Consider the following 24,711-nt stretch of genomic DNA (forward strand, 5'->3'; position numbering starts at 1 on the left):
ATTTAAGAACCAGGACTGGCAGTTCTCATGATGTTTACGGAATGTTCTCTAAGGGTTATACAAAAAATTGAAAACCTCAAAAATAGAATAAACTTTTAGGAACGATCTGAGAACTTTCCCCTCACGGTTAAAAATGTAACCTTCTGAAAACATTCAGAGAACGTTTCCGAAGGTTACTGTTTTCTGGGATCTCTGTGCATGCCAAGTCTCTCCTACGAGCTTAGGAGGAGCTGCAAATATTTGATGACCTCCTTATGAATGAGCAATCTAATCGATAAATATTCCTTTGATTTAAAAAAAAGTTAAATACCGGCTCTGTTGTATTGCGCCTGCGCTTCAAAGAAGGAAGAAGATGAAATAGCAATATTTCGATGTGTATGTTTGTTTAAAAACAAAATTAATGTTAAAGCGAGGATGTCAAAATTATGTTGCAATAATGGTTACACATCACGATATTAACATTTATGACAGTAACAAGACGACAGAAAGACATTGTCCGCTAGTAGGACCTGAAGGGCGAAAGCGGAAGTGATTGGGGGATAGTCCTCTTGCGCCTGCGCAGTACTCCGCGCTGTCGTAAAGAATGGCCGCTGCTGCAGCAGGAATAAACAAGCAGGGCGCCGTAGCGACGATGGAGACCTGTATCCGACACGGGAGGGGAGCTAATGGAAGCACAGTGAAGGTTGGAATGCTGTCACGAATGCCTCAACCTGCATTATGTTCGTGTTGGTTGTGTTGTTCGGTTAGTTTGCACGAAGCACCGACAGCAGGCTCTGTGCCTTCGTGGCTTCTGATTTGGGGCGAACGCTGCTGCGGCTGCGTTGGCGTCGAAGGCAGTATGGCAAACACTAAGCTAGATTCGATACGTGTAAACATTAGATCATGAAAACGGTGCTGTTTACTGATTTTATAAATATCTTAGCTGGCTCAATGCACATTCACATGTTTGGTATTTGTTCCTGCAGCATGCTAACAGAGCTGGAGGATCAACCATCGCTAGCTTTCTGCTCTAGCTGTGTTTCTGTGCAGCTCCTCTGTGTGGTGGCTCTGCTCGGTAACATGATTTAAAAGTCGCTGCTTGCTGAACGTATAACTTAGAATCTTGTTTGCATCGCATTTGTTAAAAGGTCACATTTAGAAACAGAAATCAGGAGGGTTGACCAGCTGCACGTCTAGATGACTGCACCTCACACTGACATGTTTACTGACTCTTCTCTGTTCTCTCTGTAGAGCATCTCTCTGTATTCAGACACAAAATGTGTGAATATCACATCCAGCCGTGGGATAGTTCTTCCCCCTGACTGCAGGATTGTGACACACAGTGGTGGTTTGGCAGTTTATCAAGTTGTGCTTGTGTTTACAGGTGCTGGAGTGTGGAGTGTGTGAGGACGTCTTCTCTCTCCAAGGTGATAAAGTCCCTCGTCTGTTGCTCTGTGGTCACACAGTGTGCCATGATTGTCTCACCCGGTTGCCCCTCCATGGCAGAGCGGTCCGCTGCCCCTTCGACAGACAGGTCACTGAGCTGGGTGAGTGAGAGTTTCTGTGACGACACATTGACATGGAAGACATAAAATACTCAGATTTTTTGGTCATTGTTGTACCTCTTTCATTTGGAATATGTCTACTCCAACTTCATGGGTTTTCCAGTGACACAGTGTTGCAGGCGCAGAGGTAAAATTGGTGTGTCTTGTCACAATAACACTGACATTACCTTCTTAGTCAGTTTTCATAAACATAGCAATTTTTTAACACTTTATGTTAACAAGAAAAGCACTCAGAGAGTGCAGTACTCCGCCAAGGCTGCTCAGTCGTATGATTTCCGATGGATAAGTCTGCAGCGGTCAGTCTGGAGTAGGATCGCAATGATGTGATCATCAGCAGACAGCTGATGTAGTGTTCACTTGTTGTCATAGTTACAGTGACGCTGTGCCGCTATCTGGCAATGATACAGAAATCTTTAACAAATCCATGGATCCAGACTATAAGCAGCATCACTGCCAAAATCTAATCACTTGGTCCTTGTGTCATCTCTGACTTTCCCTGAAAATTTCATCCAAATGCGTTAGTCCGTTTTTGAATAATGTTGTGCACAGACAAACAAACGGAAGGACAAACATACGCCAATGGTCATGTAACTCTGCCATGTTCCTTGGCAGAGTTGATGTTTCCTACAGTTATCCCAATCTTCATCAGGATGATTTGGGACTTCAAGAGTAAAATACAGCTCTTCTTTGGCTGTATTATAGACAGTTTTAAAATTTCTTATCATTTCTGACTCCTCATTGCTTCAGTTTGCTGCTGTCTGGTGCTGAAACACTTCAGGGAAAGGGGGCTGCGCTGCCTGTCACATGATGCATTCTCATTGGCTACCCATGTGGCCAACACAAATTTTCATTCACTGACAATCCAATGTCAAAATTTTAGGGAATGCCACTGCAGTGTCCATGTGGAAGTGAAAGAATCATAAGGTGACATTAAAACTGGCACAAGCTGACGTTTAATACGTTGCTTGCATCTGTTTGTAGGCATCTTTCCTCTGAGTTTATTTAACACCTGAAGCCTAAAACAGCAGCAGGATCCATATAGGTGTCTTCAAACTGAGCTGCAAGGCAAGGCGTTTGTATCTGTATAGCGAATTTCATACACAGGAGTAGCTCAATGTGCTTTACATAGAATCAAAAAAAAATAACAAAAAAAATCTCAAGAATTAAAACATACAGTTTAAAATAAAATGAAACCTGATTATGAATACAGTAAAAACAAAAACCTAGAAAATATGAATCCAGCAAAAAGAATAATTTGCATTAAAATTATTTACAGAACAAACAGTGCAGATAAAAGATTAACCTGTCAGTGATTTATAAGAGCTCACCCATGAGAAATCATAAAGATTTTCTGCAGGACAGAAAGATTCAGAAAATCTTTCTCACCATCAGAAATTAAACTATTTAATTCTAAAGTAAACAGATGAGACCCCAGACAATTGAATTTCCCTTCGGGGATTAATAAAGTTATTGTATGAGCACATGAAAAAAGGAAAATTTTTAACCTGGATTTGAAAATATGAACATTTGGTGCTGCCCTCCGTTCCCTTGGTAGCTTGTTCCATTTGTGTGCAGCATAACAGCTAAATGCTGCTCCACCATGTTTGCTTTGAACTCTGGACCCCACTATCTGACCTGATTCCGTAGATCTCAGAGCCCTACTGGGCAGTGTTGCTTTAGTCAACGAAAATTATGACGAAATATCGTCGTCAACGAACCTTTATCACTTGACGAAAACGAGACGAGACGAAACGTAAATGGTGGTTATGTGATGATAGCTATAATAAAATATATAATACAATATTGTTGACGAATAAAAACGACACGAAATTCGGTTTACAAAATAAAAACTCTGCTGAAATGTCTCTTCATTTTCGTTGACCAAAACGAGACGAGACGAAAGTATTTTGTGTCATCTCATTTTCGTCAAGTAATAAAGGTGCATTGACGACGATATTTCGTCATAATTTTCGTTGACGAAAGCAAAACTACTACTGGGTTTATATTCCATTAACATGTCATTAATGCATTCTGGACTTGAATCAAGTAAGTTAGTCCTGAGTCCTAAACTCCATCACAGCTAGGTGATATTTTACTGTAAAAATCTGATTTGTTTACTGAAATCAGAGTATTTTTTGTCATATCAAGTGTTGGAGTAGGGTGATTTTTCCATTTGACACCAAAGTATTTGTAGCAGTAATATTGTTGATGTGTTTTAGAATGTGACCCCTCTAATTCTTAAAGTAACTACCAAAATATGGCAAGGGGTTGCCAAGAAGCAATCACAACAAATTTATTGTACCATAATTGGTTGTGGTTTGATAAATTTTCATCACACATGAGCAGAAATACTCTGCATCCTTTCTTCTTCTGGACTGTTTTGAATGGAGATCACTGTAATAACCACAATGTTACAATGTTCACAATGTTCTATCCCTCTATCTCTACCTCTCTACCTCTTCTGTCCCTCTCAACCCGCCCGGCCAGCAGACAGATGGGTCCCCCCACATAAAGAGCCGGGTTCTGCTCGAGGTTTTTTTCCCTGTTAAAAGGGTGTTTTCCTTGCCACTGTTGCCTTTTGGCTTGCTCTGGGGGTTCAGGCATATGGGTTCTGTAAAGCGTCGCGAGACAATTTGACTGCAATTGGCGCTATATAAATAAAATTGAATTGAATTGTGCACATCAGATAATCACGAAAATTTTCTGTAAAGTAAGAAACCAAAGTATGTCAGTACATGATTCACGAGGTCTTAAAATGACCTAATTTTCAACTAGTAGCCATACAACAACATTGTCATAGAATTCTGTTGTTTTCTCTGGGCGCCTCCAGAGATATTTCACAGGAAAAATCTCTGGAGGTGCCCCTGCTGGTAAAACACCCGTCACAGCAGAGGATGTGTTTCTGGAGACATTGTGCTTTATAGTGTTTCAATTTGTAACATAGATCCTACTATAATAAAAGCACTGTTTCCAGCCATGCTTTGCAATAACTGGAATGTATACTGTGGGCTGTTTTATCATATCAGTGTTTCTATCAGGTTAAGATTTTATATGTTGTGGTGGGTGTTGAGCATGACAATTGTGCATGCAGAGATTCATACACTTAAGACTGGGACAGTGTAAAGCAGGTTTTGGTTGCATGTCTAGTGAAAGATTTGCTTCTTGCTGTGACTGACCATCCTACCTGAAAGCCAGAACCAATAGAAAACCTTAAAACAACATCCTGGTATCTGCAAGTTTCTCTTCATTTGACTTCCAAAGCCGAAGGAACTGAAGCACATACAGTGTTAGCATTCTTCTTAATAAGATCTGCCATGGCTCCAGAACTCATTAAAGTGTAGCACATTCTGAGAGTTAAATGAAGTAATAATAGTTAAAAATACACCTTGGGTCAGACATGCTGCAGAATGATTAATTGTTCAGAGGAACAAAACAACCACAAAGAGACACAAAATGACCATCAGCCTGTAGAAGGAAATCTCAAGTAATCCCAACAACAGTGAAGCTTATGATTATTGGTTTAGTGAGACTGTGTCAGAGGCTTTATTCTGAAGCTACAGTTTGTGTTGGATTTCATCATACTGCAAAGTTTTCTTGTTCTTTTTGTTCAGAAGACAGCTCCAACATTGTGAATTTGTTACAGAGAACTGTGACCAGCTGACTGAAGATGTGATTGTTGCCCTCTTCTGTCGAGCATATTCTCTGCATTGAGGACAGAACTTTTCACCTCTGTCAGTTTTCTTTTAAGTATTTTCTGTTTCTTCACATCTCCTCAGGGGACTCTGGGGTTTGGGGTCTAAAGAAGAACTTTGCTCTGCTTGAACTCTTGGAGCGACTCCAGAATGGAGCGACCAACCAGTCAGGGATGGCGGAGGATGCCCTGAAAGGGATGGGAGAAGTAAGGCAGCAGTCATTTTACTGTTTTGCAAATGGTGTGTAACATGCGCCACCTTCACACCTGCTTCGCCATTCACTCACAATTGTTCTTTTCAACTAGTGTATTATTCGGTGTGACGAGGATGAGAGCCACACGGCCTCCATGTACTGCACCGTGTGTGCCACCCACCTGTGTGCCGAGTGCTCTCAGCTCACCCACTCCACTCGCACGCTGGCCAAACACCGTCGGGTGCCACTGGCCGATAAGCCGCATGAGAAGACCCTCTGCCCGCAGCATCAGGTCCACGCCATCGAGTTTGTCTGTCTGGAGGAAGCCTGTCAGTCTGGGCCTCTCATGTGCTGTGTGTGCAAGGAGTACGGCAAGCACCAGGGACATAAGGTAGGTGAAAACAAAAGGCACAAGGGAACACAAAAATGACCACAAAAGGACTAAAATTACAGCAGATACACAAAAATACTTTAAAGAAGCACACAAGAACAATAAAGAGACAGAAAACGACTGCAAAGGTTCACCATATTACCACAAAGACAAAAATGACCTCAAAGAGACAAAAATTACCACAAAGATGAATGTTTTGTACATTTATTTCAGTCTTCATTAGGAGGATTTGGGACTTTAAGTTAGTAAAATGCAGCTCTTCTTTGGCTGTATTATATACAGTTTTAAAATTTCTTATCATTTCTGACTCTTCATTGCTTCGGTTTGCTGATGTCTGATGCTGAAAAATTGCAGGAAAAGGGGGCTGCTCTGCCTGTCCAATGATGCGCTCTCATTGGTCACCCATGTGGCCAACACAGATGTTCATTCACTGATAATCCAGTGTCAAAGTGGGAATGTCACTGCAGTGTCCTGGTGCAAGTGAGAGCATCATAAGGTGACTGTAATCTTTAGTTGATGAAAGGTGCCCACACAGACTCGAGCCGTGTGTCCACTAGATGCGATTTTCCCACACGCACCGCATCTGAAAATCGCACCGACGGCGGGCGGTCATTAGCAGACCACAACATTGTCACGTGACAACGCTTTCAGCTTGACAGTCCGGCAGACATGTCGGATAAACACTCGCTTTTATTTCGAAAACACTAATGGTTACAATGCGTGCGCAGATACAGCTGTTATAAGCTTCTCCTCCATGGTGAACTGTGTTTAAAGGCTGGAATATACTTTCCGCACGAACGAGCTGCGCGGAAATCAGCCGCGCGGAAATCCGTGCGAAAGAACGTGTGTGCATTTATACTCTGTGCGCGTCTGCTCCAAAACTGCAGGGGGCAGTGTATCCCAAACATACGTCTACCTGGTCTACTCTAGTAATAAACTAGAGAAGAAGAAGTCTGCTTCCAAACTGCAGGGGGCAGTGTAGCTCAAACACACGTCTACCTGGTCTACTCTGGTACTAAACTAGAGAAGAAGAAGTTTGCCATGGTTTACACCACTGACAACACGGCATTTTACCGAATAAAAGCATTTCAGCAGTTAGTTTTATTTCACCATGAATAGTTCATAACCCGGTTACCACGGTGATCTCTGTGTGATGAATCGTATAAGTTCACGTATTTCTAGACTTCAGCTACGAGTAGGTCCTGGCCCTCCGCCATGTTTTTCCGTGCGGCTCCCTCCGCGTTGGTTAGAAAAATGTGGAGGTGCGCGGAAAGGCCGCTGGAGGGGGCGTGGGTGCGAATATGACGTAATTTTTCCACACGGAGCCGCACGGACCTCGCGGACGCGGTAAGCATAAAACAAGCTTAGCACCTGCCGACCGTCTTTAAGCACCTTGCCTGCCCCTGATTGGACAAACGCATCGACTCGGGGGCTGGTCTGCTCCTGGATTTCAAGCCGGACCAACATGGCGGCTCGGCCGCAAACTTTGTCTATTATTACAAAAACGCTGCAGCTAAAAGTATTTCTGAAAGCATTTGAGACGAGAAATAAGCTGGGCAGTAGCTGAATCTGTCCTCGTTTTATTTCATCGATGGCTAGTTTAGATGTTTGAGGACAGTTTCACGATGCGTGGGCTCTCCGCACGCCGGAGTCGAGTCTACTCTATGCAAATGAGCTGCAGCCCGCTCCAGGTAAACACACCGGATCGCAGCTGTAAATGCGCCGCATGTGGCGTGCTGGTCCGGTTGCGATGTGTTTCCAGCTGCGATCCGTTGTGCTTACCCGGAGCGGGCCGCAGCTCATTTGCATAAAGTAGACAGGACTTCTGCTTTATGCAAATTCGATGTGGCGTGCGGAGATTCCACGCACCGTGAAACTGTCCTCAAACTTCTAAACTAGGCGTCGGTGACATAAAACGAGGACAGATTCAGCTGCTGCACAGATTATTTCTCGCCTCAAATGCTTTCAGAAATACTTTTCGCTGAAGTGTTTTTGAAATAAAAGGGAAAGTTCGTGGCCGAGCCGCTGTGTTTATCCGACTTGTCTGCCGGACCGTCAAGCTGACAGCTCTGTCACGTGACCACGTAGCAGCCCGCTGTTGCTCGAGCGCTGTCATGTGACCATGTTGTGGTCTGGTAGTGACCGCCCGCCATCCGTGCGATTGTCAGATGCGGTGCGTTGCCGTGCGGGAAAATCGCATCTAGTGGACACGCGGCTTTACTATTAACACAAACTGACAAACAGTAATATTATTGATGCATTTTAGAATGTGACACCACTATTCCTTGAAGTTACTACTAAAATATATCAAGGGGCTGCCAAGTAGCAATCAAAATAATTTGAAACAAAAATTACCATAAAAAAACACAAATGGACAAAAATATCCACTACAGACAGAAAATGACCACAAATAGACCACAGATCACAAATAGACACAACACAACCACACAGACTAGTGACCACAAAGAAATCCAACTCTGTATACATGGCCATGCCAAGATTCACAAAAAATCACAAACTGACAAAAACGACCACAAAGAGACAAAAGCAACTTCAAGGACACACAAAGTGACCACAAACAGACAGAAAGCAAACACACAGAGTTTAAAACATCCATACACGGTAATGCAAAGAGACACAAAATAATTACAGAGAGACACAAAACATCTGTACATAATCATGCATTCTTGAACTTTTTTCTAGCACGCTGTTCTTGAGACTGAAGCGAATCAGATTCGTGCATCCATTCTGGACATGGCCCACTGCATCCGCACCTTCACAGACGAGGTGTCCGAGTACTCGAGGAAGCTGGTGGGCATCGTGCAGCAAATAGAAGGTGGCGAGCAGATAGTGGAGGATGGAGTCGGCATGGCACACACTGAACATGTAAGATACAACATGGGAAATCTTTGTAAAACACAAACAGTTGTACCTGTCCTCTGGTATTAACGCCTTTCTATGTATTTGTCAGGTTCCCGGAACAGCAGAGAGCGCACGCTCCTGCGTCCGAGCTTACTTTGCAGACCTCCACGAGACCCTGTGTCGGCAGGAGGAGATGGCACTGAGCGTGGTGGATGCTCACGTTAGGGAGAGGCTTATCTGGCTGAGACAGCAGCAGGAGGACATGACCATCCTGCTGTCTCAGGTCTCCACCGCCTGCCTGCACTGCGAGAAAACACTGCAGCAGGTAGGAGACATGAAAACATTGAGCTCAGCGAATAAACGGGTGCATGTAAGGGCCATTTTTTCCAAATAAGGATTAAAGCCACAGCATCAGGTGATACATTGTAATATTGTGTTATTTCTCCACCAAGGAACGCGGCGGAGTTATGTAACGATCGGCGTTGGTTTGTCCGTCTGTTTGTCTGTTGACAAAATGACTTAAAAACGGACTAACAGATTTGGATGAAAATTTAAGGGAAGGTCAGAAATGACACAAGGACCAATTGATTAGATTTTGGCAGTGATGTAGCTTATAGTCTGGATCCACGGATTTGTTAAAGATTTCTGTATCATTGCGAGATAGTGGCATGGCGTCACTATAACTATGACAATAAGTGAACACTACATCAGCTGCCTGCTGACGATCACATTATTGCGATCCTGCTACAAATCGACTGTTGCAAACTTATCAGGACTTATCCGTCAGAAATGATACAAGGACCAATTGATTAAATTGTGGGGGTGTTTCCGAGTCCCATCGTTTCCGCCGCCCGCTACACATTTAGGTCACGCAATTCGGTATACGTACATAAAGTACACATGCATAACACACGTCTGTGCTCAGCACAAGGTCATTTTGTTTGTGTGTACATCTGTATTAAATAGCCACATTCTATGGTGCAGTAATTTCTGATCATCAATAACTAATAAACAAATGCTGCATTTCTAGAAAAAAATGCTGCATTTCAGAAAATCCCGTATGAGGAAATGGAACATCCTTGGTTGAGTACTGCCTTCTCTGAGTGCTTTTCTAGTATTGAGTATGTGTTGCTTCTGTCCTGCTCTAGGATGACTGCAGAGTTGTGCTGGCAAAGCAGGAGATCAACTGTTTGCTGGAGACCCTTCAGAAGCAGCAGCATCAGTTTACTGAGCTGGCAGATCACATTCAGCTGGATGCTGGCATCCCTGTCACCTTCACTAAGGTACACTGCTCATAGTCAGTCCTGGAAATCTGCATGTGTCAATGAGGGATGTCCTGTTCTGATCTCAAAGATCATTTTTTACAAGTCAGTATCGACTGTCACATAGGTGTTGTAAAGGGAGGGCACAGTTTGTGGCAGGATGATAGGAATGCAAATTTTTGAATCATTTTCATGATTAACAGTCAGCCGCATTATCAATCGATAACACAATTGATAACGCTAATTAAGCACATGCTTTGTGGTTGTGTCCTAGTCGATTCTGGCTTGTTTTAATCACAAGCTCTGGCTGGAGGGCATGAAGTGTCACAGAAGTCTTCAACAATGTTTTGTCCTGTTACCACTGAGCTTTCTGTAGCCTGAATGCCTGCATTATTTAACAGTTAGAGGCTCCTCCTGGTGGACCAGACAGGTACTACAGCTTATCTACAATACATGTTCTGACATGCATTTAGAGAATACAGGTTCTCTCTGTCTTTTGGACTTGTATACCCTACCATCTCCACACTATATTTCAGACAGTGTCCTACCAAAGCTTTACAACAAGGTTCAAGACTACCTGCATGACATTAACAAACAGCTTTGATACAGAAATCCTCTTTGTTTTCTTCTAAATGCATTGCAGAGCTGTTCAGTTGTCAAACATATGCACTGTATTGATTTTAATGCCTGTAATGTACTTGACATCTGTATTATCTCAGAAAATGATATCGGATTGTGAATTAGTACAGGCAGATGCTAAGTATTAAATGACTCGGATAGGATTGGGGGTAAAAGGACCTTGTTCAGGACATCCCTAGTGTCAATGAAATCTGTCACAAAATGGTAAGGGCAGTGGTGTTCTTCAATATGTAACGGTGATGTTGAAAATGTGTTTTCAGGACAACCGGGTCCACATTGGTCCAAAAATGGAAATCCGTGTTGTGACTCTTGGGCTCGATGGAGCTGGAAAAACCACCATCCTCTTCAAGCTGAAACAAGATGAGTTCATGCAACCCATCCCAACCATTGGTAAAGGCATTTGGAGTATAATGAAAATCAGCTCGCTGATCTAGAAATGCTGAGTGACTTTTAAAGAGCCAATATTCTGCACTTTTACATGCTCAGATTTGTATTTTGGGTGTCTACTACAGCATGCTTTAATGTTAACTACTGTATTTTTCTTATTGCTGCAGCACCTTTTCGTATTTTAACGCACTATTTTACACTACTCTGCTCTGATTGGTCAGCTGACCTGATGAAAGTGAAGTAACACTTATATGATCAGAGTAATGTTTCTGTAAGAGAAAATAAGTGCCTTTGGACTTTGCAAACTTGCAGACCCTTTACATGCACAAAAATGCAGCTGTCACACTAAAGGAATGGCAAAAAGCATATTGACTCTTTGTGTCAACATTACAAGTCTCTTGAATAATGACCTGATTTAATTCTTGTTTTTAATCTTTTCTTCAAGGTTTCAATGTGGAAACAGTTGAATACAAGAACCTTAAATTCACTATCTGGGACGTGGGAGGGAAGCATAAGCTCAGACCTCTCTGGAAACACTATTATCTCAACACTCAAGGTATGATCTGTGCTTTATATGCTTGGAATGTATTGTTCATTATTTGTCTGCATATTTGAATGACATGTTCAGCTTACTGTGCATGGCATGGTGTTGAAAATTTATAGAGTTGAATAATACTTTGTTTGAATTAGACTTTAGAGAACAAAAAAGATTTTCTTTTGTTCACTCAATTGATTAATCACTAGGGCTTGGTTTGTTATCTGTAGTAAATGTTCCACAGTGCACTGAGTGTGAATAAATTCCAAAACAACATAAAAAGCTAGTATTTGCAGCTCATTAAATTATTTGAATTAGGTTATTTTATACTGAAATGATAAGAAAAGACTTGGAGCAGACCAGGTAAATACCATCTGTCATGTTACTGAATTGTTGCAGGTTTAAGTACATTAAATCACCTCTATCATTGTGTAAACGCATTGAGATCCTGCTGGAAGATGTGCTCTTTGATTATTTAATTCAACTTTAAATGTTTGACTATTCAGTAGTGTCACTACTTTTGCAGGTATCTACTTATAAATGAAAGTATTTGGCAAACTGATGGAATCAGCAGTATTGTTATGTAGAGTGAATCCTCAACAGACCTTAAATATGTCGAGCAAATGTCACAGCAATCCATCAGATAGTTGACATTTATGATTCAGAGTGAACCATAAATGTCAACCTGTTTGTGGTGTCAGAGGAAAAGTCACAGGCTCACCAAAGTCGCTTGGTTTCATCCTCTGGGAACAATTAATATCTGAAAGAAGGGGAACGGCTGACAGTGGCCTCTCTGATAACATTTGGTTTCTGGGAGGCTCACAACTGAAGTAGCTGATCAAACCACAAATAATCCAAAGGTTCTAATGAGGAAAAGTTGCTTCCAGTACAAATGCCTTTGTTGCAAATGCAGTGTGTGTGGTTTCTCCAGTGGGGAGGAACAGGTTGATTTACTGCTATGAATGGAGCTGTGACACGACACCGCATGATGCAAGCTAACAAGGAAACTTATTTATCAACACACAATATAATTCCAGATTTTTCACCCAGAAGTAATATTTGTCTGCAGTATAGAAATGACAGTGAATACAACAAATGTTAATGTACCGACATAACAACCTGTGATATAGCTGAAGATAAAACTGTCACATTGAATGTGGGATACTGAAGATGAGCACTGCAGAGGTGGACGGACACTAGAGATTCATTTGGTCCTAATGGGGCTGAATTAGCAAGACTAGTAGTAGCAGACATGAAACACAGACAAATGTGCATGAAACTGCAATATGTGACTTGAATAAGACCTAAAGAATTAGTTTCATACTTGTCACTCTTATTTTGCAATTTTTGGTCACCGGATCTGGCACAATATTTTTTTGTTTGTTTGTCTTGGTAATTTTTAAATGAATCATGGTCAATTAAGTGATTTTGATAAAATATCATGATTTTAAGCTTAGATTTGGTTGATTTTTCCAACAGAACTGCAAGTCACAGATGAGTAGTTCAAAGAATGTCAGAAACTTTAAAATCTAACAATTCCTTCTGTCTTTACAGTTTCTTGCTCTGAAAAATGATCAAATTTACGTGATTTTTTTTCCATCATAAATTTAACATAACTTTCAAACCCACCAGCAGGTTTTGGGGTTCAGTTGGTTCATTTAAAAATCTTAAAGTTCAAGAATATTTTATTTCATCTTTTAGTGTCAAAATAATTAGTTGTTTGCCAATTGCCTGACTGGAAAGAAATCATGTAGTAACAAGAAAAGTACTGAGGTGCAGTACCCCGCTAAGGCTGCTCAGTCGTATCGTCGTCGTATCATTTCCGACAGATAAGTCCCGATAAGTTCGCAGCGGTGGATTTGTAGTAGGATCGTAATCATGTGATAGTCAGCAGTCAGTTGACGTAGCGTTCACTTGCTGTCATAGTTACAGTGACCCTGTGCCACTATCTCGCCATGATGCAGAAATCTTTAACAAATCCGTAGATCCAGACTATAAGCCGCATCACTGCCAAAATCTAATCACTTGGTCTTTGTGACATTTCTGACCTTCCCTGAAAATTTCATCCAAATCTGTTAGTCCGTTTTTGAGTAATGTTGAGCACTGAAAGAGAGACAGACAGACAGACAGACAGAGGGGCAAATGTACACCGATCGTCACATAACGCCATTGTGTTCCTTAGCGGAGTAATAATTTAACTGGTTTCAGATTCTCAAATGTTACTGCCTGTGTCATGTGATAGAAAACTGAATCTCCTGGGTTTGGGCTGTTGGCCACACAATACACACAGTGTGGAGACGACATCTTGTGGTCTGGGAAATACAGACTGAATCTTGTCATTTTTCTTATGCCATTTACTAAAATTTTATAAATTAAACCAGAAAAAAATTACTGAATTGAGAATGTTGTCCTGCTTGTGTCACAGTCATGCTCTTGATAATGTCCCACATAGTAATGACTGAATAACACTTTGTTGTAATGTGTTTTAAATCTATTACACAGTGAATATTGAGCTTGGCTCAAGTTGCTCATCTGTTGGAAAAATCGTAATTAGATATTTTCTCCAAATCGTTCAGCCCAAGTTCCATTTAGCTCTAAATAATCCTCCCCTACTCGTGTGTGTGTGCAGCGGTGGTGTTTGTGATCGACAGCTGCCACAGGGACCGACTCATGGAGGCCCACAGCGAGCTGGCCAAACTACTAACAGAGAAGGAGCTGCGAGATGCCTTGTTGCTAATCTTTGCGAACAAGCAGGTACTGTAAAAACATCCTGTCAGGTCTCACTGTGAATTTCTACAAAACGGAACCCAGTTGATTGTAAGTTTGCTGCTGGCTTTGCAGGACGTTCCTGGTGCCGTGTCTGTGGAGGAGATGACGGAGCTGCTGAGCCTACACAAGCTGTGCTGTGGGAGGAGCTGGCACATTCAGGGCTGCGACGCCCGCAGTGGGATGGGCCTCCACGAGGGGCTGGATTGGCTCTCCAGACAGCTGGTGGCCGCCGGGGTCTTGGATGTCGCCTAAATGTCCCCTCACATACTGACTCTTCCCCCAACAAGCGAACCCGTATCCCAGCCTCTGAGCCCGGTCATCACTTCTGAACAACTTCATGACAAGGCTGCGGCTCTAAGTCTGACCTCATCTTTCCTTCTTTGTGCACCATTGTGGACAAAGGAAACAAAGATGTAAATACATTCTCCAGCTACACACAGAACCAGAAAACATCTTCTAGGTCTGTCCCTCCCAACTTCTAATAAACTCACTGGGCCTAAAACCTGAGTTAAGACTACAAACGCTCACCCTGCTTCATGTCTAAGGCAGCTTAGTCTAACACAGTGCTTACTTCACTTTTTCTTCTAACCCTCCGAGGAGACAAGCTGTTTATCTGGCATCTATAGCTAGTAGACTTAGGTCCAGTTAAATGTTAGAAACTCTCCTTGTGCCCTGACAGAGTGGCCTGTATCTGTAGTTTCTATCTCTCATGTTACTCACCATAACCAGCTCCATATGTGACAGTAATCTCAACTAAATGCAGTGGTCCATGTTGTAATGATAGTATCATTTATGTACCTTTTTAGTTGTTTTAGTAAGCTTCAGATAATCCTGAGACATCACTACAATCCAGTGCATTTGCAGGGAAGTGAGATGGGACAGAAACATAGGTTTAATGAACCCAGCGGCTTCACCACTGATGGCCAAACGTTCAGACTTTGCCTTGTCATCTAATGTAAGCAATAGCAGCTGATGTTTTGTTGGGACTTTAAGTTATGTGTGCAAGTTTTTTAAAAGTGTATTTAATGCTGCAGCTGGTCTCGGAATGATGCACCAGTCAAGTTTTGGTTTGAATGTCGTGTTTTCTGTTACAGAACTGTTTACTGAATTTATTTATGAGCGGGAATGAGGGTGTCGGGAGAAAAAATCAGAGTTTTTATGCACTGATTCTGCCTCCGTTTTGTGGAGTGTCTTGCACGCAGAATTTGTCAAATGCACTCGTCTGCTGCCTCACTACCAGTTTTCATTTGAAAGCAAATGAACTATCTGCTGTTTCTTAGTAGACTCTGTGTATTAACCTCACTGCAGAACATGTCTTGTGAAAATATTCCTATATAAACTTCTCACACAAGTCCTGTTTGGAGTGCTTACGAGATGGTACACCTTTAAACAGCCTTCAGTAATAATGTAATGTGAAACGTAGTGAAACATTAAACCTAATGCTGACACTTGTCTTGTTATTGAGGAACCATCATTTGAGTTCATCTTTATTCATTGCTATGTAATGTTTACTACGTTTACTGTATAAAATACAAATTAAAAAAAAATGCACGTGTTAACAGCCTTTCCACATAGTTTGTGAGAACATTTGCATTTGTTTTTTGAAACGTAGAAGCACAATGCGCATTGAAACCTTTGTTACCAGTGGACTTGATAATGGCTTTTTTAAATTATACATAATGTGATGCTGTAAAATAAACAAATTGACCTCATTTATCTGGCTGTAAGATTCTTCTTCTTTTGGCTACAATTAACATTCTTAGATTAACACTCAGTATTCTTTAATAACTCAACTTGGTAAAAAAAATAGCACTGTACAGGATGTGATGAAGACATTCAATCACTTTATAGTGATGTTGATAATGCTGATGTCTTCATACGGTTTGTCAGTCTTGGGGTTCACTTTGACATTGGAGATCCTCTGGACTGCCTCCATCCCTTTCGTACATCGTCCAAACACAGTGTGCTTGTTATCGAGCCAAGGCTGCAGGAAAACAGAAGCACACAAAGCAATGAAAATCACACACTACAGTCGAGGTGATTCGAGTCAGATTTGAGGAGATATGTCCACTGCTTCATAAAAGCATGAAACTTTGCAAAAATGGATGGCGGAATTGACAAATATAAGGAATTTTGCTTCATTTCTCCCCAACCAATGACAGTTCCATATGATTTAAAGGTCTGTTAATGCAGCGATACCATATACAGCATCATAACTAAGTGATTAAATGAACTTAGAGACGCCTCTGGAACTCTTTCTCACTACACATTCAAATCCCTGATAAAAACTCACCTTTTCAAGATCACTTTTAATGTTTAACTGTTGAATGCTTTTATACCTGGTTTTGCTTTGTTTGGCTGTAAAGTGTTTCTGAGTGCCCAGAAAAGCGCTATACAAGTAAAATGTATTAAAGGAAATCACAGTATCTGAGATCCTATGTTAGACTTCCTAGGTCTGTTGCATCCATGTGGTGTAGAGTTTTAAAAACTTCGTCCTTCTGTTTGCTAACCCTAAAAACACAGTGACTGCAAAGAGTAGAACATTATCGCCTTTCTTACCTTAAAAACAACTAGTACCTGTATGTAACAGACCAATTGCTTGGCGTCCAGTTTTGCTTTTTCCCAATATCATTGATAAACCACTTATTCAAACTACTTGACACTGACTGCCCTTCCTGTCATGCATGGCCACCAAAAGCACATTCTGAGCCAGGAAAAATCCTGCGTAAAGTTAGCCAGTTCAAAGCATTTCACAATTTACTGACATCATTTTCAGAGCACAAAATCTATGAAAGTTCTTTCAATATGATGGACAAAAAGGTGCATTTCATTTCGGAACAGGAGCTATTCTGTGTATATATTTAAAACTACATTACTTTCATTTTCAGCAAAAACTTCCTTATTTGCACATCTAGATTAAGAGCAACAGCAGTATTGATTAGCAGATGTGTTTAATTCCACTATTCCCTCTGTTTTTAATTTGCTTTGTAGCTCCTAAATGGAACTATTTGTCCCTTTAACTGCTTAATGCTCAACTGTGTTCACCAGCTAGTCAATAAATTTGTCTGCTGTTTGGTTCTTGGCAGGAACCTCATAGGGGGTATATCTGAGATTTCTTTTTAGGTGAAAACAGCACTATGAGAATCAGTGAACTAAAATATTACAACTGCGAGCCAAAAAACCAAAACAATGAGCTAACAATCACGAGCAAAGAGACTTAGACAAACAACTACAGCTAAATCCGCTCGATAACAAACAATTAAACTGCAGCTGACAAAGTGACTGTGTGACAGCTCACCTGTCTGAGGTGAAGAAAATAACAGTGTTGCCTGTTTTTAGAACTTGATTCATACTGATTGCATGTCAGAGATCATTTATATGTATGAAAAATTACTGAAGTTATCAATGCTCTTTCTCTTTGGAGAATGTCATATGGATCGTGATGCTGTTTGATGCTGCAGGTATTTAATAAACTCAGAGGAAACACTCTTACAAACAGCTGGGAGCAACAAAAAACAAAAAGTTTGATATTTATGTACATTTAGTTTGTTATAGAATTGAAATTGTACGTCAAAATAAATTAGGTATTTTGTGAACTAACAGAGAAACTGTGTCGTTTGCTTTCTGTGATGTTTTTGGACATTTGGCTAAAATGTAGAAAAATTCTTTCCCAAATCACGTCATACTGATGCTTCTCTGTAAATGTGACTATAGAGTACAGACTTAAATCCAAGTTGAAATTGCAATGTTACTAGGTCTGATCTGGTAAGATTGACATCACAGCTTTTACGGAGTGAAAAGTGAGCACAGTGCTCATTTAGATGTGAGGCTGACACATTCAGATGCTGTCTGATATATGGAAAGGAATGCAGATCTGAAAGAGGCCTATGAGGGGCCTCTTTTACATTACTACAGGGGTGTCTAAACTTTTTCAGAGGGCCAGATTTGATGAGGTTAACATGCGTGAGGGCCAACCATCGTGCCTGACATTCTTTGAACCATTAAAATCAAATGCAAATTGGCGTAAGCCAAAGCATGTTTACAAAGATAGGTTTTTCTGAATAGTTTTTGACTTCTTATTAATAAATGCAGTTTGTTATGTATTGCAAAATCACTGTGTTTGAGGGACAGTGGTGGCGCAACGGTAAAATCTCTGGACTACTAATCGGAAGGTCAGAGGTTCAAAGTGGGACAGGGCTTTCGAGCGAATAAAATTAATAGTCTTCATCACCGGTTTCATGACATGGTCATATTTGAAGTGTTGAGCACAGAGAACTTGTTGATGAATGATACAGTGAAGCTTAATGGCTTTGCCTCCTTCGCTCACTTTGTTGCAGATTAGGGTTGACAGTCCACTTCGTTTGCCAGCCATGGCAGGTGCACCATCAGTAATAATCCCAGTGACTTTTTTCCAGGGCAGTTTCATATCATCCACAGAGGAACTAACAGAAACAAATAAATCCATTCCTCTTGTACTGTCTATAAGGCTCTGAAGGTCAAGAAGCTTTTCAGTCACGTTCATCTTATCGTCCAGCACTCTCAAAAAAACAAGCAACTGAGCAGTATCCAGTGCGTCTGTGCTTTCATCACACGCTATTGAAAAGAAGTCAAAACTCGCTCCTTTACCCTCCAACTGTCTTTTTATGTCTGCTACAGTGTTTTGTGCCAGGCAAACTTTGGCAAACTCTTGCTTCTTCTCGGGCAGATATTCTCAACCATTTTCATAATACGGTCTTTTATGAATTCACCATCGGAAAAAGATTTGCAGTGCTTTGCAATTAAAGTCGCCACCTCGTAGCTTGCCTTTGTAGCATTTTCATTCGACTTGCGTGTTCTCGTAAAAAAGCGCTGCTGTGACAATAAAACAGCTTCCAGTTGCTTCAGTCTTTCACTGCGGTAGCTCCCTGTTAGCCCGTCATAGACATTAGCTTGTTTCTTTTTTTTTCTTTTCTTTTTTTTTCCAACTGGTAGTGTCGCTTGACATTGAATTCCTTATGAACAGCTACAGTCGCTTGGCAAATCAGGCAAACAGTTGTTCTGTACTTCAGTAAAGAAATACTCCAACTTCCACCTGTCCTGGAAGCGGCGGCCTTCGCAATCAATTTTCCTTTTCTTAACAGACTTAGCGGTCGCCATTTTTGAAGGGTCAGAAGCATACTGTACAATAGACATCACAACTACTTTCCCGCCAAACGCTACTGCAAATGCTGGTGTCTATTCTATACAGCCTATGCTCAGAATGGGTCATGCTGCCACCCTGTGGTGAAACCTAAAATAGTTTTTTAACGTGTGTATTTATGTGTGTATTGTTGTTACGTGTGTATTTATACCCCGGTCACAAATGCTGGCGGGCCACAAGTGATGCATTTTATGACAGGCCATGGGCCATATGAAATTCGACAGCAGGCTGGATTTGGCCCCCAGGCCGGACTTTGGACATGCCTGCATTACTAGATTCTGTGTTCATATATTAAAAATTCTGACTACAGCAGTTCTAACTTTGTGTTGCTGTAACCTTTACTGTATATTAAAGTGATTGCAACTAATTCATTATTGAGCCATGTTTGAAATATTACAGAAATGTCATTAGCTTTGATGTAGCTGTAATGAATTTCATAGAAAAGAGAGCAAGGATTTAAACAAAAATGCAACTTACAGTGGGCACAACAGTTACAAAAAACTGTGAGCCGTTGGTGCTGGCACCTGCGTTCGCCATACTGAGTGTGTAGGGGCGGTCGTGTCTCAGTGTGGCGTGAAACTCGTCCTCAAACTCCCCTCCCCAGATGCTCTCTCCTCCCATGCCTGTGCCTGTGGGGTCGCCTGTCTGAATCATAAAACCCTGTATACCAGAGACACCAAGATTAAAGATTACAGACTAACATAACCATTCATTTCTTTATTAACAGTTAAGAAAACTTACCTTAATCACTCTGTGGAATATGTGACCATTGTAGTAGCCATTCCTGCTGTGCACACAGAAGTTCTCCACAGTTTTTGGGCATCTAAAAGCAAAAAGAGCAAAGTTCAGTCAACAGGATGTAAAGAGGTTACTGAACATAGCCACAGCATGCATGCTAGAAACCTACTCCACAGGGAAAAGCTTAATGTGGATGTCTCCCATGGTGGTGTGGATGATGGCACTGTCAGACACTCTCTTGGGGCCCTCGGCCTGCGTGGCGGCCATCACCTCCTCCTTCGAGGGCTTCTCATTAAAGATGTCTCTGTCTGAATCTGCACTCTTTGTATCCTCTGGTTCTCTCTTTGAGAACTGACGAAAGGAAAAAAAATGTATAAAGATGAAATAAACTAAATGCAACCATGTGCCGTTGAAATAATTGTCACAATATCTCACCATGTAGAAGCGGTTCTTCTTAAATGCAGTGCAGAAGATGGTTGGGTCAGGCTCTACGTTTTCTAAGGCTGGGTTGTCAGATGCTTTCATCTCTACAGTGGGCGCCACATGCATGGACTTGGCCACCCCCTGGAATAGGCTCAGCTGAACCACACGAATGTTCTCAAGCTTCCCAAGAATCCGCACACATCTGGTGAAGAACATCGACAACAAAGCATTGAATAGTTTACCTCAACTTTACTAACTATAAATTTTCACTTTGAACTCGGCAGTGACAACAATGAGCACTCGACCAGTTAACATTTTCCCGATAACAATGTCAAAGACAGAGATATAAGCCACATTAAACCTGGTCCTTGCGACATTTCTGACATTCCCTGAAAATTTCATCCAAATCCGTTTTTCAGCAATGTTGCTAACAGACAAACAGATAGACAGACCAACGGCAATCATCAAATAACTCCACCGCATTTCTTGGCGGAGTAATTAATGGAAACTTGTTTGTTTGGTGCAGACCACAGGAAAAAAAAAATCATATAACCATTTTTGAAATAAAAAGAAAATGACCAATTGCACTGAAATTGTGACTAACATTGCAACAACATTTAGCAAAAATAATCGCAACATGACTTTTTTTTTGCATAACCTTCAGCCCTAGTTTACATCATTTACTGACTGAACTGATCACTAGCCAAGATGTGTCCAAGTCTGAGTAGTTTACCACCTTCTTTAAAACAACTTCCTGGGGCAATCACTTTCTCTATGCTGATTTGCATCTACCTGTTGGTTTCCATATTGATGACCTTGATGCCCAGCATGGTCCCATACAGAACAAAGTGGCCAGTCTCATCAAAGATGATATTCGTCAGTCGAATACCATCCACCTTCTCCAGTTCTCTCTCCACAGCCATTCTCCTCCCAAACTCCATGTCGGGCAGCTGCTGCCTCATCTGCTGCAGCTCTGTGAACATCTAACACATGAAGCAGGTGTGATAGTCAATATGAATTCAAAACATCAGTTAAGATCCAACCTGAAAGATGTGTGACAGATTACCGTTAATGATTCATCAAACACTCTCATCAGTTTTCCTGTGAGGAAACGGAAGATCCTGACTTTCCGGTCAGAAGCAATGGTTGCCATCTTCTTCCCATCGGGAGAAAAGGCAAGGCTGGTGGGATAGGTTTTGTGTTTGGCAAATTCATACAAATCAGTGTCTGTTTTGTATTCCCATTCCACATGTTTGGGGAATCTGAATTCATTTGGAAGGCCTGTCCAGTATTCCAGCATTCCTGCTTTGTCTGCAGACACAATGACTCTAAATTTGGGATTCAGGCAGATTTGGGACAGTGGCGAAGTGTGCATCTTGTCAAAGACATGGAAGGGTTCGTTGCTTCCCCTTCCATCGTAGACAAAGATCTTCCCTGTAGACTTCTCTGAACAGGCCACTGTGGAAATGGCATCACCTGGATTATAGATCCATTCACATTGGCCTGGATGAAAGCTGCACATAGATAAACCCAAGCACAAAAAAATACATCAGATTACATTAAAGGAGAAAAGTCACTTCTAGTTTGTAAACAGATGAAACTTCCATATCTGTCTAAGAATTTAGACTCACCCCAACTTGAGCATATTGATCATGTCAAAGTTGACCACATCAAAGACTTTCATGGCCTGATCATCACCAACAGAACAGAAAAGGGCTCCTTCAGCACTGACCGCAATGCTTTCTACCACACCTGCACAAAGAAACAAGAACAACATTTATAGTCCTCACTCATCCCACTAAATACATGTTATAGTCAGTATATAACACATTGTGCATTAAAACAAAACAGAGTATCTGGCATTTTTCTCCTGACCCGCTGTCATGTCATGGAGGTGACTGAGAAGAATCTGTGATAAATTTAGTTCATACCGAGATGACTTCGAAAGTGTTTCACAAACTCTATTCCCTCCTCCTCCTTCTTCTTCCAAAACTTGACATGACCATCTTGGCTGGCTGTGATTATGAAGTCTGTCCTGAAACAGAGGGATGATTTGGGCTTAAACGAATAGCAATGACTCAACTTTCTTTTTATCTTTATGTGTGCTACTGTGAGAATGTTTTGAAAATTCACCGCAGATTTGAATTAGTCTATAATTAGTTAGACACGGGCTTTACATGAAGCATTTTGTATTGCAGGTTGAAGAACAGCTTTTCCCCCAAAGCTGTAGCCTCCATTACACCACCTCCCTCCCTCTCCTAGTGCCAACAAAATTTAGCTGTAGAAATGCGACGACAATAAATATCCTTGATCCTTGATCTTGACCCTGATAAATATTAGTCATTTACATTGAAATCAACAATGTGATACAAGAATATTACAGCGGATGTAGAACAAACTACAGCAACCCCTGTGTGGTGAAGTATGGTTTTAAATTACTATATAACTACAGAGGGAGGGTCAAATTACTTAAGCACGTCGCTGGTTACTAGGGAAAGGTTAATTGCCATTATGTTTGGAAAAAGCGAACAATAGCAGGAAATTAGTAAACAATAGCAATTGGGCAAATAAGATGTGGAGTTGTAAAGAAGAATTAGACATTAAGTCCTACAATAAAAGGTGCTCCAAAAGTATACAAAAAGGAATGACCTAAGGAATTGCTTTAGTTCATTGTCTCACAGTGAACCTGTTGTATATCAGACTTTATTGAGACCCTGTTGTTCATTTTAATCACAGCATGTGGTTAATCAATTAATGATTGATTACAACGAACTTGTGTGGCAAAGAGTCCAACACCATCTGACTGTGGGTTGGATTTTCTCACACGGGTATTTTTTTTAAGTATTTTTTTTGGCCTTACTTAGATAGAGACAGTGAAGAGGCAGACAGGAAAGTATGGAGAAGAGTAGGGGGAAGACATGCAGCAAAGGGCCGTGAGCGGGAATCGAACCCTGGCCGTTGGGGACTAGCATGGTCCGCGCGCTGAACCAGTTGAGCTATCCGGGCGCCCCAGTTTCACATTTTTTCTGTATTTCCTCGCCTGTCTGCATATTGCATTTAATTGTGTATCACACAAAATATTGAACAGAAAATAAGACCGCTGAATGCCTCTGTCTTCAATCTAGATGTTTATGTACTTTCTTGTACAGATCAAGAAGGCTGCAGAAGGCTGATAATTTATTTACGCCGTTTTAACTGTACCTGAACATGACACAAGTTGCCATAGCGTGTGAAAGTCAAGTGCGTTGTGCCTTAACACTTACTTGGAACAGACTAAGTGTGTGATAACGTCTCTGTGCATGTAGCTTCGTTCATACATTGCAGCCGATGGGAGGTTGTCCAGATAAACACGCTCGTACTCGAGTACTGAAGAAAAACACAACATAAACACACAGAAGTTAGCAGGACAGCGGTTGGCGCCTATTAGCGTCTATAAGCAGTAGTTGTAGATGACCGACAGTTTGGCGAATTCACACAAGAGAACCCACCTTTTCTTTTCTTGGTCTTTGTGGCTTCGCTCAGCATGGGTCCGACCCATTCTGCCTCCTCTTCATCTCTGTCTCCATCCTGACTATCATCAGCTTTGCGCTTCAGATCCACATTGTTTTCAGACGCCGCCATTGCTGCTGTTTTCAGTGCGGTCCTTCGCGGTTACGGTACTTCCGTTCGGCGCATGGATCTCTGACTTGTCACCTACCGGTTGTACTTTTCAGTGACAAACCATACCTATTTTGAACCGATATATTATCTGCCATCCCATCTCTTTTTCTTAAATATGTATATTACAGGTGTGCATGATATTATTACATTACTTCGACCAAGTTAGCTGTTGTGGAACGATATTGCTCGGTTGTTTCAGGGGTCTCTTGTCATTGCGCACTTAGATCAAACCAAAAGTTCATTTTAGGGGGAGTCTAATATACTGCTTTGGATTTTTCTGCCACCAGACCTTTTGTAGTTTGATACCGTGTGAATGTACGTATTCTTAAGTTATTTGTAACAAAAAAGCAACCGATTTAAGTGGTAATTTGTTTAAAAATATATATATGTATTGATTTCCTATTGAGTACCACCCCCACGTACTCGTTAGTAAACAG

At 41.3% G+C, this 24,711-nt stretch overlaps 2 protein-coding genes across 2 annotated transcripts; one reads left to right on the forward strand and one right to left on the reverse strand.

Annotated features, from left to right (window-relative positions):
* The first annotated feature begins 524 nt into the window (after nucleotides 1-524).
* trim23 (tripartite motif containing 23) lies at nucleotides 525-15,986 on the forward strand. Its single transcript, XM_023267246.3, has 11 exons — nucleotides 525-682; nucleotides 1,364-1,526; nucleotides 5,321-5,442; nucleotides 5,542-5,820; nucleotides 8,524-8,706; nucleotides 8,792-9,007; nucleotides 9,831-9,965; nucleotides 10,844-10,973; nucleotides 11,416-11,526; nucleotides 14,135-14,259; nucleotides 14,347-15,986. The coding sequence occupies exons 1-11, from the start codon at nucleotides 584-586 to the stop codon at nucleotides 14,524-14,526; spliced, it is 1,743 nt and encodes a 580-aa protein (XP_023123014.1). The 5' UTR covers nucleotides 525-583; the 3' UTR covers nucleotides 14,527-15,986.
* ppwd1 (peptidylprolyl isomerase domain and WD repeat containing 1) lies at nucleotides 15,746-24,420 on the reverse strand. Its single transcript, XM_023267245.3, has 11 exons — nucleotides 24,103-24,420; nucleotides 23,878-23,980; nucleotides 22,546-22,649; nucleotides 22,246-22,366; nucleotides 21,681-22,128; nucleotides 21,407-21,597; nucleotides 20,627-20,816; nucleotides 20,361-20,542; nucleotides 20,195-20,276; nucleotides 19,931-20,113; nucleotides 15,746-16,258 (listed from the first exon to the last, which is right to left on the reverse strand). The coding sequence occupies exons 1-11, from the start codon at nucleotides 24,233-24,235 to the stop codon at nucleotides 16,115-16,117; spliced, it is 1,881 nt and encodes a 626-aa protein (XP_023123013.1). The 5' UTR covers nucleotides 24,236-24,420; the 3' UTR covers nucleotides 15,746-16,114.
* Between the last annotated feature and the right edge of the window lie 291 nt (nucleotides 24,421-24,711).

The sequence above is a fragment of the Amphiprion ocellaris genome, chromosome 17 (genome assembly GCF_022539595.1).
Source record: "Amphiprion ocellaris isolate individual 3 ecotype Okinawa chromosome 17, ASM2253959v1, whole genome shotgun sequence".
Taxonomy (NCBI): Eukaryota; Metazoa; Chordata; class Actinopteri; family Pomacentridae; genus Amphiprion; species Amphiprion ocellaris.

What these genes read in the sequence shown, in the direction of transcription:
- trim23 (XM_023267246.3), top strand. Translation starts at nt 584, where the DNA reads ATGGCCGCTGCTGCAGCAGGAATAAACAAGCAGGGCGCCGTAGCGACG. An exon ending in CAGACAGGTCACTGAGCTGG is followed by an intron (nt 1,527 to 5,320) that starts GTGAGTGAGAGT and finishes ACATCTCCTCAG; the next exon opens with GGGACTCTGGGGTTTGGGGT. An exon ending in TCCCTGTCACCTTCACTAAG is followed by an intron (nt 9,966 to 10,843) that starts GTACACTGCTCA and finishes ATGTGTTTTCAG; the next exon opens with GACAACCGGGTCCACATTGG.
- ppwd1 (XM_023267245.3), bottom strand. Translation starts at nt 24,235, where the DNA reads ATGGCGGCGTCTGAAAACAATGTGGATCTGAAGCGCAAAGCTGATGAT. An exon ending in ACACTTTCGAAGTCATCTCG is followed by an intron (nt 22,367 to 22,545) that starts GTATGAACTAAA and finishes TTCTTTGTGCAG; the next exon opens with GTGTGGTAGAAAGCATTGCG. An exon ending in TATTCCACAGAGTGATTAAG is followed by an intron (nt 20,114 to 20,194) that starts GTAAGTTTTCTT and finishes TCTGGTATACAG; the next exon opens with GGTTTTATGATTCAGACAGG.